The sequence below is a fragment of the Lepidochelys kempii genome, chromosome 3 (assembly GCF_965140285.1).
Source record: "Lepidochelys kempii isolate rLepKem1 chromosome 3, rLepKem1.hap1, whole genome shotgun sequence".
Lineage (NCBI taxonomy): Eukaryota > Metazoa > Chordata > Testudines > Cheloniidae > Lepidochelys > Lepidochelys kempii.
This window is the reverse complement of record NC_136382.1, coordinates 128408808-128427669: the sequence shown is the minus strand read 5'-3', so window position 1 is coordinate 128427669 and position 18862 is coordinate 128408808. Positions and strand designations below refer to the sequence as shown.

Below are 18862 nucleotides of genomic sequence, written 5' to 3'. Positions count from 1 at the left end.
CACATTTTAATACAATTGGGTGGACAGCTCTAGTGTTTTCATTGCCTTGAAAATGTTTTAGGTACTGTAAAACAAACATACACTAACCAATAAAATATAAATAGACTGCTCATGGGTCTGTTCCCACAAGCCCTTCATGTGGGGAACTGCTGATGAAGTTGATAGGAGCGTCACATGCAGAGGTTTTTAGGATCAGGCTTATCTTTCAGAAATTATTAGCATACTGTCTTAGACTTAGAACGGACTGTTTCTTTTTTAACATATTTTTGACTGCTTCGGTGCACTGAGTATCTCTGCATTATTACTAAGATTCTTTACCTGTATTGCTCCATAAACCTGGATTATAATGGAGCTCGTGCTTCTACACAAGTTCTGTTGCTTGTCATGAACAAAGTTAAGCTGTGCCACTTCATTAGTGTCTCTTCCAATCAACCCTCGAAACTGTTAAAAAAAACAAACGGAGAATGTCACTTTGAAGATTCACAACTCTGTAAGTGTATGTTTTGGTCTAACATAGGAGATTTCAACATTAGCACCAGCCAGGGACTAGAACACAGGCACCCAAATGCCATCTCTTAATACAGTATATTTCATATTTGCAGTAGTGAAAGAAGATCAGTCTTTGAAAACCATATTTTAAAAAATAACCAAATAAGATTATTTTTTATCCATTATGGAAAAAAAAGACAATGCTTCATCAGCTTTATGTAAAAAAAAAAAAAAAGTTAACACAAGTCACCAAATTTTATAATAGTTTTCCTTCAAACTATGAAAATGTAATATTAAAGACCTTAACCAAATAAAACTAAAACTAAAAAATGGGAGTGAAGGTTGTAATGCTCCTTTTCTAATCCCAAACAAGAGGGCTAATTATTGCAGGGTTTGTCAATTAGCAGATGACATTAAAAATCATACAATATGTTCTGAAATCCATAGGCACAATGGAATAGGTTAAAGAAGGTGTTTCAGCCTACTATCTGAATTGCCAGGCTTATGTCACTATAAACACCTTCCTACTATTATTTCAGTTGTGTTTTATATTGGATTATATTTCTCTTGGATTTTCATTTTTATTGAAAAAAGAAAAGGAGTACTTGTGGCACCTTAGAGACTAACCAATTTATTTGAGCATGAGCTTTCGTGAGCTACAGCTCACTTCATCGGATGCATACCGTGGAAACTGCAGCAGACTTTATATACACACAGAGAATATGAAACAATACCTCCTCCCACCCCACTGTCCTGCTGGTAATAGCTTATCTAAAGTGATCATCAGGTTGGGCCATTTCCAGCACAAATCCAGGTTTTCTTACCCTCCACCCCCCCGCCACAAATTCACTCTCCTGCTGGTGATAGCCCATCCAAATGGGCTATCACCATCCATCCATCCATCCATCCATCCATCCATCCATCCATCCATCCATCCAAATGGGCTATCACCAGCAGGAGAGTGAATTTGTGGGGGGGGGTGGAGGGTGAGAAAACCTGGATTTGTGCTGGAAATGGCCCAACCTGATGATCACTTTAGATAAGCTATTACCAGCAGGACAGTGGGGTGGGAGGAGGTATTGTTTCATATTCTCTGTGTGTATATAAAGTCTGCTGCAGTTTCCACGGTATGCATCCGATGAAGTGAGCTGTAGCTCATGAAAGCTCATGCTCAAATAAATTGGTTAGTCTCTAAGGTGCCACAAGTACTCCTTTTCTTTTTGCGAATACAGACTAACACGGCTGTTACTCTGAAACCTATTTTTAGTGAAGCAATTTAATTAAGTACTGAGACCTTGATTTACCACTGTGATACTCCAGTTTTACACCACCAGAACTTCACTGAAATCAGTGGAGTGACATTCATGTAAACATCAAATAATACAATGGTACACTAGGCCCTCAGTTTAAAGTGGCCAAACCAATTTTTTTAGGATGTATAGAAAAATTAACATTGAAAATCTAAAGTGTAAACTTAATCCAAAAGCAATTTTTATGCCCAAATTATGGGAAACTAAGAAGAAAAAAATGGATTTTGTAACTGAACTGAAATGATAACCCTTTGTTATATTGAAGATCACTACAAAATGAAATCTACGCAGAGGAGAACTTGTGAAATTCTGCAGAGCAATATCCTGAATAATATAAAAAAACAAATCACTTTTCAGTCATCACACTTGTTTACAAGCATTCATGGCACCACTAAAGCTAGCTAATATGTCTTATTCCAATTCCCCCCCATAACCTTTTGACACCTTTCAATTCTTAACTAGTATTTGTACTCTTTTTTCTTATTTCTAGAGTACACTTCTATCTACCATGGAACTTGCTTTCCAGTTAATTCAATCTATAAATGAGTTGTGGCTGCAGTTCCCAGTAGTTTAAATTAAGATAGCAGGATAGAGTGCAATAATACGACTTCTAGTAAAAATAAAGAACTAAAACCAATGAGACAGTGGATTGATTTAATTCAGTTAATTTGCCATGACAGTTATGGTGGAACCAAAGATTCAATTACAGCTGACACATGGAAGACAACAAGAGCAACATGACACTCAGTGAACTTCTGTTGTCAAAACAAAACAAAAACATAAATAAGAATGATTTATGCTCTCCAAAAAAATCTTTTATCCAAGCAGGGTGAGGTTCTCAAAACTTTTTCATAGTATGGACCACATATTAATAGCAAAATTATCTTCTAGAGCAGAACTCCTCCTCCTATTCAGGATTGCAATAATGAAATAGGAGGATCCACACAAACACATAACATTCCTGGAGCAGCTACAACAATTGCTTACACGTCAAAGGAAGGCAGGAAAATATGTAATTTTTAAAAAAATCTTATTTTGATGAAATTTAATAACTGGCAACAAGGAGAAGAAAAAGCACTAACAGCTCAAATCCTCAAAGGTATTAAGGTTCCTAACTCCAATGGGCATTCAGTGCCTAAATACCTTTAAGAATCTGGGCTCATGTGACTAACCAGCTTTCCACCCTCTGTAAGGGCTCCATGGACCACAGTTTGACAACTGCTGGAACAGAGGATCAACTAAATTTTCATATTTATTTAGTACTCTCAAATCACTGTAATCAATTACTCTTTTTACATGTAAACAATTGGGAGCAACAAGTACTATGGGAGGCAGAGAGAGATTCTCCTGCATTTTGAAGGGTTGACTGCTCTCTTGAGAGTTCTCAAAACTGCAGGTAAACATAAAACTCCAGCTCAGAAATACCCCAGGAGAAAATCTTCATTCCTCCATATCTCAGCACAAATCTTTCTACGTTGATATTTAAAAGGATACTCACAAAGGTATTTTTGATCTGAAAGTCATCCAGTTTTTAAGCATTAGCTAAAGTACTGCAGGTCAGAACTTTTTGAAAAAGGCTACCGGACACTAGAAATATAGTAGAATGAAAGCTGCATGATTGTCTATGGGATGCACAAAAGCCATTTTATAAATTCATATTTTTTATGATAGACTTGATTAGCCAGAAATTGTGACAGCTCCTATATACTGATCACATGGAATTTTTTCTTTTAGTCTATTTTATAAAAGGACTCCCAAGATTCAAATCTCTCAGGTGCCATTTTTGCAAAGACTTATGCATGCGTTTCACTTAATGCACATATATAGTCCTACTGAAGTAAATGGGACTACTCATGTACAAAATTAAGCACATGAATAAGTCTTTGCAAGATTTGGGGCTATGTTATTCAGAATGTTTGAGGTTATTAAAATTAAGAGCATTTCAAACATTTAATTTATTTTTTGCTGTATAATTCTGCTTGTTTTATTTTTTCTATTTTTCTCAGGATGGACAATAAAAATAGTTTGGTCAGTTTCACTTTTTCTTTATAGTCAGCTTCTATTCAATTTCACTTTCAGGTTTTACATTTATTAGAAATACTCTCATGACCTTTTCTATGCAAACAGTTTCCTCTTTTGATTTATCATTCCCCTGAAGTGTTTGCCACCCAGAATTTGTAGGATTGTGTTACCCAGGAGAAGCTGAAAGTAAAACTGACTACAAATAGAAGAGAAACTGACCAGTTTACTTGCATTGTCCAAAACCTGGCAGCAGTAGATTCATGCTTGCAGACCTAGGTGTCCTCATGGAAGTAACTGGAGGATCAGGGCCCTAGTAGGAGGCAAACAAAAGCAAACTGCATGAAGTAATAAAATAAAGTAATACGCAGTTTTTAAATTTTAAGTTTTAATAATTTAAGATATTATTAACAATACCGGTAAAGAACGAACTTTTTAAAATATTTTTTCTATCTGAGCATATCCCTTCATGTATATTTTCAAGCAAAAATAAGAAATATTTAGAAGAAATGTTTATTTCGTTTTGTTTTTTAGTGGAAGAGAACTACATTTTTTCTGCTATTCAAAAATGACCCCTCCAGTGCATGCTGGCAAAATAGTAAGGTTATTAAAAACACGATTGATTAGGAAAAAACCTAGAGAACTAAACTGTGGCTTTTTCATAGGACTGGAAGGGACCCCGAAAGGTCTTCTAGTCCAGCCCCCTACACTCAAAGCAGGACTAAGTATTATCTAGCCCATCCCTGACAGGTGTTTGTCTAACCTGCTCTTAAAAATCTCCAATGATGGAGATTCCACAACCTCCCTAGGCAATTTATTCCAGTGCTTAACCACTAACAGTTAGGAAGTTTTTCCTAATGTCCAATCTAAACTGCCCTTGCTGCAATTTAAGCCCATTGCTTTGTGCTGTCCTCAGAGGTTAAAGAGAACAATTTTTCTCCCTCCTCCTTGTAATAACCTTTTATGTACTTGAAAACCATTATCATGTCCCCTCCCTCAGCCTTCTTTTCTCCAGACTAAATAAGCCCAATTTTTTCAGTCTTCCCTCATAAAGGTCTAAAAAACAGTACCTAATCATTTTTGTTTTTCTTCTCTGGACTTTCCCCAATTTGTCCACCTCTTTCCTGAAATATGGCATCCAGAACTGGAAACAATACTCCAGTTGAGGCCTAATCAGCGCAGAATAGAGGGGACGAATTACTTTTTGTGTCTTGCTTACAACACTCCCATTAATATATCCCAAAATGATGTTTGCTTTTTTTGTAGCAGTGTTACACTGTTGACTCATATTTAGCTTGTGATCCACTATGACCCCCCAGATCCCTTTCTGCAGTACTCCTTCCTAGGCAGTCATTTCCCATTTTGTATGTGTGCAACTGATTATTCCTTCCTAAGTGGAGTACTTTGCATTTGTCTTTATTGAATGTAATCCTATTTATTTCAGATCATTTCTCCAGTTTATCCAGATCATTTGCAACCCCTCCTAGCTTGGTATTGTCCGCAAACTTTATAAATGTACTCGCTGTGCCTTTATCTAAGTCATTGATGAAGATATTGAACAGAACTTGATCCAGAACTGATTTCTGAGGGACCTCACTTGAAGTGCTCTTCCAGCTTGACTGTGAACCACTGATAACTATTCTCTGGGAATGGTTTTCCAACCCTTTATGCACCCACCTTATAGTAGCTCCATCTAGGTTGCATTTCCCAAGTTTGTTTATGAGAAGGTGATAAGTCACAGTCTCAAAAGTCTTACTAAAGTCAAGATATACCATATCTGCGCTTTTCCCCTATCCACAAGGCTTGTTACCCTGTCAAAGAAAACTATTAGGTTGGCTTGACAGGATTTGTTCTTGACAAATCCATGCTGACGGCTACTTATCACCTTATTATCTTCTAGTTGTCTGCAAATTGATTGCTTAACTATTTGCTCTATTATCTTTCCTGGTACTGAAGTTAAGCTGACTGGTCTGTAATTCCCTAGGTTGTCCTTATTCCCCCTTTTATAGATTGGCTTGGTATTTGCCTTATTCCAGGCCTCTGGAATATCTCCTGTCTTCCATGACTTTTTGAAGATAATTTCTAATGGCTCAGATATCTCTTCAGTCAGCTCCTTGAGTATTCTATGATGTATTTCATCAAGCCCTGTTGACTTAAAAACATTTAACTTGTCTAAGTAATTTTTAATTTGTTCTTTCCCTATTTTAGCCTCTGATCGTACCTTCATTTTCACTGGCATTCACTATGTTAGACATCCAATTCCTACTAACCTTTCTGATAAAAACTGAAAATAATAATAATCATGTAGCACTTTTCCATTTTCGCATTTTTCATTATGGTTTCCTCCCCTCGTTGAGTAAGGGGCCTACCCTGTCCTTGGTCTTTCTCTTGCTTCTAATGTATTTGTAGAATGTTTTCTTATTACCCTTTATGTATCTAGCTACTTCAACCTCATTTTGTGCCTTGGCCTTTCTAATTTTGTCCCTAAATACTGGTGTTTGTTTATATTTACCCTTTGTAATTTGACCTAGTTTCCACTTTTTGTAGGATTCTTTTTTGAGTTTCAGATCATTGAAGATCTGGGTTAAGCCAGGGTGGTCTCTTGCCATATTTCCTATCTTTTGTACACAGTGGGATAATTTACTCTTGTGCCCTTAATAATGTCTCTTTGAAAAACTGCCAAATCTCTTGAAATGTTTTTCCCCTTAGACTTGATTCCCAAGGGATGTTACCTGCCAACTCCCTGAGTTTGCTAAAGTCTGCCTTCTTGAAATCCATTTTCTCTATTGTGTAGTTTTCCCTCCTACCATCCTCAGAATCATGAACTCTATCATTTCATGATCACTTTCACCGAAGTTGCCTTCCATTTTCAAATTCTCAACCAGCTCCACCCTACTTGTCAAAATCAAATCTAGCTTCTCCTCTGGTGGTTTTCTTCACCTTCTGAAATAAAAAACTGTCTCCAATACATTCCAAGAATTTATTGGACAATCTGTGCCCTGCTGTGTTATTTTCCCAACAGATGTTTGGGTAGTTTAAGTCCCCCTTCACCACCAAGTCCTAAGTAAGGGGCAGATAAAGGGCAGCATACTGTGTGATTTTTAGCCAATTTGGTTAAATCAATGTGCTATGAAGGTAGACACCCTTAAAGTGATTTAAATCTCGTTTGTATCAATTTATTTGTGGAGCAAAAGAAACCAATACAAACAGGTTTAAGGTGATATAAGTGTGTTCACTCACAAGGGTCCATGGTTTAACTAAACCTGCTTATTTAAACCCAGCACAAGAATGTGTGTAGACAGTCCTGTGGCTCAGAGAGCCACAACCTTCCTCCTGGTTATCCCACTGCTCCCAGGAGGGAGCAAACTTCACCAAATCTATATCCAGTATAGACGTTCCTCTGTGCTGGCTAGTACAGGGTGGGAGTGGAGGTGTCACTATACCCCCAACCCAACCACCTGAGCAAAAGAGGGTCAGTAACCACTTTGCAAAGCCCACTTCTCCTCCCATGTTGCTGCCTATGATGCAGACAGCTGGCACAAGGGAGCTTGCACCCCCTTATGCCTCTGGGCCAGTGCACTGGACAGGCCAACATTTAACTCAAAGGAGTGGCACTCATGGTTTCTTAAGAGTCCAGTCAAAGAGTAAAAGTGACATGGGGGTAGGGCTGGGGTTTCAGTAAAACAACGTTTTTCGTGGAAAGTATCCGCTTTCTGCAAAAAAATTCCTTTTTTCCTCAAAAGACCTTGGCCAAAAATGGGCATTGCTCTCTCATAATGCACCACAACCAGGGACTCCATGTTGCACAGCTTCCCCTCACCAAATAAGGGAGACTCTGATGCATCATGGGAGCTGTAGTCCAGCTGACGATCCTGGTCCACAGAGGACAATGGGCACAAAGAACAAGCTGCTACTCCCATTAAGCACTACAACTCCCATTTTTGGCAAAAATCTGATAGTTTTCAGCCAAAACCACTGAAAACTCAAAATTTCCCATGGAAAATTTCAATGAAAACCTCAAAAAAAAATCTTTCATTTTCCCTGAAAATTTCCATGAGGGTTTAAACATTTGCACCAGCTCTACTGGGGGCTTTCAGATTAGGGGAAGAAAAAGTAAAGTGGGGAAAAATGGGAATGCTATTCAAGGTTGTAAGACCGAATAGCGGTCCCTTCCCTAAACTTTACGAGGAGGAAAGGATCTGAAGTTTATCATGAAAATGCTGAAACCACCCGTGACCACAGATTACATTATATTTTTCTATACATAGCTTTGTACCTGCACTGCTGTTAAGAGAGTTAAGTAAAAAGATATTTTGATTGACACGAACCATTTGGCAATGATTCCTCCTGCTTGTGGTGCAATCAGGGTGCTCTCCATATACCTTTATCTGCTCCAGCCTTGCAATATATTTGGCAATTAACAAGAGAAACTCTGGAATGGATTTTTCTAGCAGCAATGACTAGATTTGTGACAGACTGCCTGCTTGATCAGCTCTACAGGCAGAATACTGAAAAACTCAGTCTTGTCTACATAATGTTTAGTTCACAGAAGAGGGGTATCAATTTTAGTCTTTGTTAGCATGTCCTGCACTAACTGACTTGCACAGACTCTGCTGGCACACACTAAAAGTTCCCCAGTGCACGTTAATATAGTACTGTTTGAAACAGGACTGCATTAATGCACACCAGTGAACTTCCAGTGTGAGCCAGCAAGGGCCACATGAGCCAGTTAATGCATGACACACGAGTGCAAACTAAAATATAAAATTCTTTGTGCAGACTAAACACCATGTAGACGAGTCCTCATACTGGCTTTGGCTCTGGAGGAGGGTATTTTGTTTACAAGACACATTCTGCCCTCTGATGCATCTTACTATCTAGAATAATCTCCATATTGTATGCTTGAGATCAAAAGGTCAGTTCAAATTCCTAAGAATATCTTCACTAAATGCTACCAAAAAAAAAATTGAAATATATTTTGATGAAATAAAATACAGTATTCTTTTGTGTACCCAGCAAAAGTCATCTCAGATGCACCATCTGGCTTGCAGTCAGAACTTCTTATTTTTTTAGTTAAATCCAATTTCATCCAGCAGAGTTAACCAAGACACGGTGAGGGCAAGTGGCTTTCCTGAGGTCACACAGCGATTTAATGACTCAGCCTGGATTAGAATTTCTCAACTGACGGTCACTATTACCTCTAATCCACACAGCCAGTCCTGGTCTTGCTCAAAAAACAACTTCTCAAATTTCTTTTAATCTCTGAAGACCCAGCTTTGAAGAGGCAAAATATTATTTATGAGGACTGTTCATTATTTCAGTAATTGCTCCAGAAATAGTTGTCCCTTCTGATCAGCAGTATGATGAAACAAAGTGGATTAGTTTAGCCATAGCTAGGCTTTTCCAACTGCTTATATGACATTTAGTTTTACTCCCTCCAACACAAGACACGTATGTACACAAATATCATGAAGACACTCAATAGAGCATCTTTGATAAGCCCATTAATTATAAAATGCAGGTTCCTGAAACCAATTTATGGCCAAATATTTGAAAAGAGTGGCCTCCTTTTTGTGGGTGTAAACTGCCCCCTCAAAATTTGCACCTACATTTTGCACATCCAGTTCAACTGCAAGCAGAAATCAGGTATTTCAGTGTGAAAGTGCTCAAATTTGGTGTGCATGTTTACTCCCTCAGTTCATTTTTGAAGGCATGAAATTACAGGCAAGTATTCTAGTATTTGCATGTCTGACTACTTGATTTGCACCTGCAATTAAAGAAAGTGTGAAAATTTTTCCAGCAAAAATTTGTGCTCATAAAAAGTGAGGCTGTGCCCCCATCCTTCGAAAGCTTACCCCACAGGAAGATGACACACTTTGAAAATGAGAAAAAGGATTCCAACTTCTTTTTTTAGGTGGTGGGTTTTAGCACAAACTCACAAACAACATGGATACATCTCCACTCACTTTACAAGAGATTAAACACGGACAATATAATTACCTCTGCAAGTTTCAGATGAAGAAGAGCATTTTCTGTTTCCAGCACAACTATTCTTTCTTCTTTAGCCTGAAAAAACAACTGATAAACTAGATTCTGCATCCTCACCCTCAGCAATAAAACTGAAATAATAATTTCTGAATGTAGTCAGACCAATAATCTTTTGACAATCATGCACTTATTATTCAGCAGCACAACTATTGCAGTGTAAGAAGTTGATGTGATATAATAAACTTTCATTAATATATTTTGCCTTAATATACATTTTTATAACCACTTAGGATAAATAATTCCCATTTATTAGATTGTCTAGTTACTGGTTCTCATCTTTTTTCAATATTGAGACCTACTTTCCCATACTCGTACTCCCTTCCAACCTAGCTGGTTCAGCAGCTTGGGAAAGTGTGGGTGTTTATGACACCATGACATGTTTGCAACTCTGCTGGGTGCAATGCCCCCTAGGTTGAAAATCCCTGAGCTACTGTGTCAGGCTGTCTGCAGATTCATGCAGGCATCACTGCATCAGTTAAAGCTCAGCTCTCCTTTTCAAGATAGTCTCTGCAATCATAAGGCTAGAAATATTTTTAAAAATAATGAAAAGGGTAAAAAAGGAGGGTCACTAGAGCCCGCTCATGACCCCTAGATTGAGAACCCTTAGTCTAGTCTTAGTCATCTTAAGTAGGGTGACCAGATGTCCCGTTTTTAGAGGGACAGTCCTGTTTTTTGGGACATTTTCTTATATAGGCGCCTATTACTCCCCACCTCCTATCCCGTTTTTTCACAGTTCATATCTGGTCACCCTAGTCTGAAGCAAAGTAAGCAGTCATGGGATAAGAGAGAAGGTTCTCTCATGGATTGGTAACTGGTCAAAAGATAGGAAACAAAGGTTAGGAATAAATAGTCAGTTTGCAGAATGGAGAGAGGTAAATAGTGGTGTCCCTGAGGGGTCTGTACTGGGCCCAGTCCTATTTAACATATTCATAAATGATCTGGAAAAAGGGGTAAACAGTGAGGTGGAAAAATTTGCAGATGAATCAAAAGTACTCAAGATAGTTAAGTCCCAGGAAGACTACAAAGAGCTACAAAAGGACCTCTCAAAACTGAGTGACTGGGCAACAAAATGGTAGATGAAATTCATTGTTGATAAATGCAAAGTAATGCACATTGGAAAACATAATCCCAACTATACATATAAAATGATGGGGTCTAAATTAGCTGTTACCACTCAAGAAAGAGATCTTGGAATCATTGTGGATAGTTCTCTGAAAAAACATCCACTCAATGTGCAGCAGCAGTCAAAAAAGTGAACAGGATGTTGGAAAAAGAAAAGGAGTACTTGTGGCACCTTAGAGACTAACCAATTTATTTGAGCATGAGCTTTCGTGAGCTACAGCTCACGTCATCAGATGCATACTGTGGAAACTGCAGAAGACATTATATACACAGAGACCATGAAACAATACCTCCTCCCACCCCACTCTCCTGCTGATAATAGCTTATCTAAAGTGATCATCAAGTTGGGCCATTTCCAGCACAAATCCAGGTTTTCTCACCCTCCGCCCCCCCCCCCCCAAACTCACTCTCCTGCTGGCAATAGCCCATCCAAAGTGACCACTCTCTTTAAAATGTGTATGATAATCAAGGTGGGCCATTTCCAGCACAAATCCAGGTTTTCTCACCCCCCCACCCCCCTCCAAAAACCACACACACAAACTCACTCTCCTGCTGGTAATAGCTTATCCAAAGTGACCACTCTCCTCACAATGTGTATGAAATGTGAAATGTGTATGTAAGGATGTTGGAAATCATTAAGAAAGGGAATAAGACAGAAAGTATCATATTGCCTCTATATAAACCCACGGTACACACACATCTTGAATACTGCATGCAAATGTGGTCTCCCCATCCCAAAAAGGATATACTGGAATTGGAAAAGGTTCAGAAAGGGGCAACAAAAATGATTAGGGGTATGAAACGGCTGCCGTATGAGGAGAGTGGGACTTTCCAGCTTGGAAAAGAGATGACGGGAGGGGAGGGGGATATGATAAAGGTCTATAAAATCATGACTGGTGTGGAGAAAGTAAATAAGGAAGTTTTATTTACTCCTTCTCATAACACAAGAACTAGGGGCCACCATATGAAATTAATAGGCAGCAAGGTTAAAACAAACAAAAGGAAGCATTTTTTCACACAACGCACAGTCAACCTGGGGAACGCCTTGCCAGAGGATGTTGTCCCTCTGGGGCATCTGGCATTGGCCACTGTTGGAAGACAGGATACTGGGTTAGATGGACCTTTGGTCTGACCCAGTATGGCTGTTCTTATGTTCATTATTGTTTACAGTAAGAACAGCCATGCGCTCAATCTTGTATTTCAAGGATCTGTACAGATTATACTTTCCTGGTAGTGCAGAGAAGTAAGCATTGCAGACACAAAGAAAATTTCCCAATTTTGGAACCACAAGGGGTTTTTTTCTACACAGCCAAAATGGCTTGGGAAAGCAGATGATGTTGCTCTTTTCCGATTGCCAGAAGATGCCAAAAAGTCATAGTATCTGGGGAATCAGAAGTTTCTCAAGGTCTCAGCATGGATTCAATTTTATATTCTAATTTTTGGTAAATTGTGATCCTAGTACAGATGTGCAATTATATTTATCAATGCCAACATTTAAATTAGTTCACTACTACTCAAAGCATGTAGAAAGGGAAAAGGATGAGTATAAAGCATAATCTGCCAAGAGTGACAGCGCATTTTGGTGCCACAAATGGAACGTGCTTGGATGATGGTCACCATTTCCCCTCAAGTCCTCAAACCGATCCTCGAACACAAAAGGCTATGAGGCATCTGAGCCCCATCAAAGGGGAATTAATCCTACAATACTTAGTGCGGCATCTCAATCTGAGCATCTGAGGACACTCCAGAGCATCAGCAGCCTGATCTGTTCAGGTGATAAGTAAGAGGCCAGGTAGCATCTTCCACGACTCTAGTGGCTAGTGCTCTTCTCCCTGCTGGAGGCATCTACAGAGTCAGGCAGACATCACAGCACTGATCACATTCAGGTCATGTTTTCAAGTTTTTCTTAGCAACCAAGAGGGCTAGAAACACTTTCTTGTAATGGAAACTGAGGTTCTGATCTTATCACATGACTCTGGGAGCAGGCTGCCAGGCATATGTTTATAACTTAGTGCACTCCTGCCGATAGGTGTATCCCAGCACAAAGCAGCTGCAGCACCCAGGAGCACAGCAAAGCCCATGGGCGCATATTTGAACTTCTGCACAATCCTGCTGTGAGCAACATCTCGTCTTGGTGCCCTTAGCAGGTGGAACTTGAGGCAGGAACATGTAGCTCTTTCCCCCAACGTGGGCCCTGACCCCAGGACCATCCAGCTGAACCAGGCTGCCCATGGCCAGGCCCAGCAGGGGACACAGTACCAGGGGCTGGTGAGCAGCAGCACCGGGGAGGCCACAGAGAGGAAGATCTGCTCAAGAGCTACTCCCTTGACCCAGCTCCTTGTGGTGGGTGCATCGCTGGGTGGTATTGCAATGGCTTCCAGCTCCACAGGCCACCTGGGATATTAGCTGGCAGCTCCTCCATGAGGCTCCGAGCACAGGCATTTGCCTGATGTGGTTCACAAACTCCCCTAACACTTGCCCCTTTTGCGGTGAGAGGGAGACCCTGGTGCACAGCTCCGTAGGATGTGTCAGGTTGAAGGACCCTGGTCATCTATCCCAGCAGAAGGAAGAAACTGAATGGGAGGTTGGGGCAGCCTGCAACTGTGAGGCCTATTTGCATTCCCTTGTTCGATCTGGTCTCCAGGAGGAGCTCCTCTGGGCTGTGCCACGGGCTCCCTAGGGCCTCGCGGGATGGTGGGGAAGATCGGGGCTCTCTGCTGCACACCCCCTCCGGACCCTTCCTTATTGCCCCATCACCTTCACTCCCCCGCCTGTTTTCTCCTTCTTCCTCCCCCATGACTACGGCCCTACCAAATTCACTGCTATGAAAAATACGTCATGCTCCATGAAATCTGGTCTCCCTGTCACAGAGTCACTGGGGCAATGCTCTAGAACTACTCCGTATGAAGCCAGTCAGGACTCTGGGGGAGCATGCCTCCTCTCTCTGAGCATACTGTCGCCAGGGCAAGTAGCTTATATAGCTTTGACCTTCCTGGGTCTGACCTTGGAGCATTCAGCATCCCCTTTTCACACTGTGTGATTCCTGCAGCAAGTCCATCTGGGCGGGGCTCCTGGGGAAGCCAGAGGGCCCTGCACCCCAACTTTGCAGGCAGCTGTGACTCTCAGCCAGCATGTAGAACAGAAGGGTTTATTAGTTGACAGGAACACAGAGTAGAACAGAGCTTGTTAGCACAGAATTAATGACTTTCAACCAAGTCTATCTTGGGGAGTCCTGGGCCAGATGTCTTGGACTTCCCCTCTTCCAGTTTCCCCAAGCAGACAGCCATCTTCCAGCGACCCGACCTCAGACACCCCCGTTGCTCCTCCTCCTCCTTCTTTGTCACGCTTCCCGGCCAAAGAGTTATCTGGTCGCATCCCCCTCCTGGGTCTCAGGTTATGAAGGGCACCGGCTGGTCATAGCATACATGCAGGCAGCTGGAGAAGCCTCACCTGCCCAGAGGTTTCAGCCAAAGTCACACACCCCACTCCCACCACCAAGGTATTGGTGCAGCACACAGGGAAACTGGGACACAGACAGTATTCAAGCAAAACAGTAAAACTAACATAGGCTCAACAGTAAGACTCACAGGTTCACATACAACATAACAAGGGAAAATCCCCACGTCGTCACACTCCCCCCATGAAATCTGTTTTTTTGTGTGCTTTTCCCCTATACTGTACTATACAGATTTCATGGGGGAGACCAGTGTTTCTCAATTTGGGGGTCCTGACCCAAAAGGGAGTTGCAGGTAGGTCACAAGGTTATTTTAGGGGAGGTTGTGGTTATTGCCACCCTTACTTCTGCGCTACCTTCGTAGCTGGGAACTGGAGAGCGGCAGCTGTTGGCTGGGTGCCCAGCTCTGAAGGTGGTGGCTAGGGTTGCCAACTCTGACTGAAGCTATTCCAAGAGATTTTTTTTCCCCAACATGACGTAATGTCATTTTCTTGAAATAGCCTATCAAAATCTCCTGGATTGCTTTCAGTAGTCACCGGGAAACCAGTGCTGACTCCAGGAGATGCCAGGCCAATCCTGGAGGGTTGGTAACCCTAGCGATGCCCCACCAGCAGCAGCGCAGAAGAAAGGGTGGCAACACCACACCCGGCCATGCTTACATCTGCGTTGCTGCCGGCGGTGGCTCTGCCTTCAGAGCTGGGATCCCGGCCGGCAGCCGCCCTGGTTCTGCAGCTGCCCGGCTCGGAAGGCAGCGCTGCCGACAGCAGCAGTGCAGAAATAAGGGTGGCAGTACCGCAACCCCACCCCTCAGTAACCTTGCTACCCCACCCCCCACACACACTCCTTTTTGGGTCAGGACACCTACGGCTACCCCACCATGAAATTTCAGGTTTAAATAGCTGAAATCATGACAGTTCCCATTTAAAAAAATCCTATGACCGTGAAATAGACCCCCAATGGACGGCGCATTGGGTAGGGCCCTCCCCATGACCTGGCCCAGCGGCGCCTCCCCTGCCCCAGCCCCTCAACCAGCCCCATGGGCGCCAGCCCAGGAGGAGGCAGCGGGTGGGGCGGGGCGAGAGTGATGACATCGCTGCCATGACGCACTAAGGACGGCCCAGCCCCCTGCAGGTGAGGGGCCAGGGCCACCGGCTCCTCCCCGAGCGTGGCCCCCCCCGCCCCGCCCCGCCCCGCCCGCGGAGCGCACTCACGCGCAGCTTCTGCTCCAGCTGCCGGATCCGCTGCTGGGCCACAAAGCTCGGGCTGATCCCGCCACCCGGCCGCATCCTCTCTCCCGTCCTGCCGCCGTCGCCCCGCGGTCCCGCGGCGCGCACCCAACAATCCCCACCACGCGCACGGAATCGCTTTGAATCGACCAATCAGACGCTGGCATGGGGCTTCGCTTCGGTTGCTGCGGAGACCGCGCTTGTCCTCCCTCCCACCGCAGGCGGTAATGACTCCCACTGGCTGGCGGGCGGCCAGGGAGCTTGTGACAATACCGGGGCGCTCTCCGAGCGCTCACTGACGGGCGTTAGGGAGCATCTGCCAAGGCCCTTGCTGGCGCAGCGGCGGAGAGCGCCACGCAGGGACTGGGAGGAGGGATCAGGACACTTGACACGGTCGGCCTCCGCTCAACCGAACCTGCTGCACGCGGCCTGCTCTCTGCCTCGTCATGAGTGACAGCCGCAGCCTGCCAATCCAGCCGCGGCGGGGGGAGGCGGGGCGCACGTGGGAGCAGAGTGGCGGGTGCCCCGCGCTGGGGCGGGGCTCGCTGAGTGGCGGGAGCCGGGGGCGCCGCGCGCGGGAGGCCCTTGCCCCTGCGCAGTCCCAGCTCCGCGTGGAGGTCGGGCTGGCCTAGTGCTGGGAGCCCCGGCTCCTGCCGGGACAGGAGAACGGCAGCTGGAAACGAGGGACGGTCCCTTGCCTTCCCTGGGGCCGAGAAAGGGGGGGTCCGCGTCCGGGCTGGGCCGCTGGGCTGCCTGTGAGGGGCGCGCTTCAGCCTGTTGAAAGTGGCGTGGGTCCGTGCGCTGGAGGAAGGGCCCCCTGCATCCCTCGAGTTAGGGCTTGGAGAGGAGGGGGGCGGCGCCCTTGGCCCACAGGCTGCAGGAAGGGGACTGGGGCTCCTAGACCGTCGCTCCAGTCATGCACGTGACCACTGTGCTGTGGTCAGGGGAGAGGGTGCTGTGAAAAATCAGCACAGCTTCCCCCCCCCCTCGCCCTGCCCTGGGCGTTTTCACTTTTTGGAGCTTGTCGCACACAAAGAGCACATCTGTGCCTCGGTATCCATGACCCCAGGAAAAGCTCTGGTCATGTCATGCTGAAAGATGTTAACGGATATTAAAAAATATACTTTCAGATTATGACCGCTCACTTTTCCTCAATATGTAAAATGAGGTACTGCATTGCGTGCTATAACTAATAGGTTCGTAAGCCATTCTCTCTCTCTCTCTTTTTTTTTTTAAAAGACCTACAGCTTTCCAGTTTACCTATGAAATGCAGCAGAATCAGGGAAAACAGACTATATAAAGTTAAAAAAATTGGGACAAGTTTTAGCACAACAATCTTTAGTCCGACATATTAGTGAGACAAGGTACTATGTTTTACTGGACCAATTTCTGTTGGTGAGACCCAAGATTTCAAGCTTACATGGTTTTGAAGAAGAGCTCTGTGCAAGTTCGAAAGATTGTCTCTCATTAATAGAAGTTGATCCAATAAAAGATACTACCTCAGTATCCTGGGACCAACATGGCTATAACATCACTGCGTAATCTGGCATGTCAATTGTACAATCAAATCTAGGCACTTTGGTATGTGATAAACAATTTTTCAGTTGGCTAACAGCTTTCCTCAAGAAGTATCCCACAGTGCTTAATGTCTTGTACGTTATGGAGATAAGGGCACAGTTCCTTTGAAGCTAGAATTGTGTGCCAATTGATCAAATCCAAGAGGTGCCTGAGGTAAGACAAGTTCATTTGACATAACTCATGTGGCAACAGAAACCAGAGCCACAGCTAACATACATTTTATGTTCAATTAAAGACCAACACAGACTAAAGTGTTCATAAAAGAGCTCACTGATACCTTATCACTGATGGCAGTGAAATACTTCAGACTTGTCATCCTGGGAGACTTCAACATATGTGTTGACAAGCCCATAGGTACAGAACTCCAGGCTCATAAAGAAACTAGCTAAAGTCCAACTTCAAGCTCATCTTAATGGAGCTAATATCCTAGAACTGGCACAATCTGGATTCACACCAAAACGTGGCACTGAAACCACTTCAGTGGCACTGATGGATGATCTCTTCCTGTCAGTGGATAGAAGGCAGACATCCATTCTCATTCTTCTGGACCTCTCTAGCATTTAACACTGTCGACCATATAGTACTGTTGTCTCATCTGAGGAAGGTAGCAGGCTCAGGGTAGTGTGCTTAAATGGTATGAATCCTTCCTGGAGGGACACACCCAAAAAGTAGTAGAAACTGCACCTCTGCCACTAAGCTTCTCACTTGTAGAATTCCACAAAGCTCAATTATCTCTCCAGTTCCATTCAATATCTACATGCAGCCACTGGGTGAACTGGTTAGATGACATGGACTTAAGTGCCAGCTGCTCTACCTATCCTTCACAATATACGACCGCACGACTCATAGTTGAACAAGCAGCTGATTGAAGCTGAGCCTGAACAAGACAGAGGTGATGCAGCTGGGCTGAGGAAAGCATTTTGAAAAGTTTCAGTCCAGTCCATAGTATGGGAGTGCTGCCTGGATTCCTCACTGATGCTAAGCTCTTACATAGCTGCATCCATGAGTAATGCTTTCTACCCTCTCCAGTTGGGAATGAGAGTCCATCCCTTCCTCAGGAATGATGACCTAGCCTTATTTATTCACATCTTTCTCACTTTCATCAGGACTACACCACTGTGATACACCTGACATGAAGCCCTCGCCCTTAAGATACTCCAACTAGTACAGACCACTGCAGCTTGTCTCCTAAGCAACATGGACTACTGTGAATATATCTGATCTGTACTTTGCTCTTTACATGGGCTTTCTAAAGAACATGGAGTCAACTTCAAGGTCTCAGTCATTTCCTTCAAGTTGCTCAATGGCCTGGGCCCAGGATACCTAGAAGATCCCCTATAACTCAGATAGAGACTGTGGTCATCAACTGTGCTCCTCTGGCACAATGGAACACACTACAGTATGGGTGAAGCTGATCTGGGCAGGAGGCAGCGCTTTCTCAGGGGCTGTTCCAAGAACATGGAATCAACTCTCACAGGAACAAAGGACCATCACACACCTCACTTACCTTCTGCTTCGAGTGCAACATGTACTTCTGTATGCCTAACAAATATATAGTAATTTGTGTGTGTTTATATATTGTGACAAAGTTCCTCCTCTACCTTGGTGGGTCTTGC

At 43.5% G+C, this 18862-nt stretch overlaps 1 protein-coding gene across 2 annotated transcripts in view; it reads right to left on the bottom strand.

Moving 5' to 3' along the window:
- The window catches only part of KIF25 (kinesin family member 25), a 70102-nt gene extending 53997 nt beyond the window's left edge, over window positions 1–16105 (bottom strand). The window contains exons 1-3 of one of the 2 annotated variants that reach the window (XM_073337945.2): window positions 15654–16105; window positions 9819–9884; window positions 319–441 (exon numbers count right to left, since the gene is read on the bottom strand). In XM_073337945.2, coding sequence (XP_073194046.1) covers window positions 319–441; window positions 9819–9884; window positions 15654–15728 — 264 coding nt within the window. In that variant the 5' untranslated portion in view covers window positions 15729–16105. The remainder of the gene's footprint in view (window positions 1–318; window positions 442–9818; window positions 9885–15653) is intronic. The other variant, XM_073337946.2, reaches the window with a different exon arrangement.
- Window positions 16106–18862: the final 2757 nt, after the last annotated feature.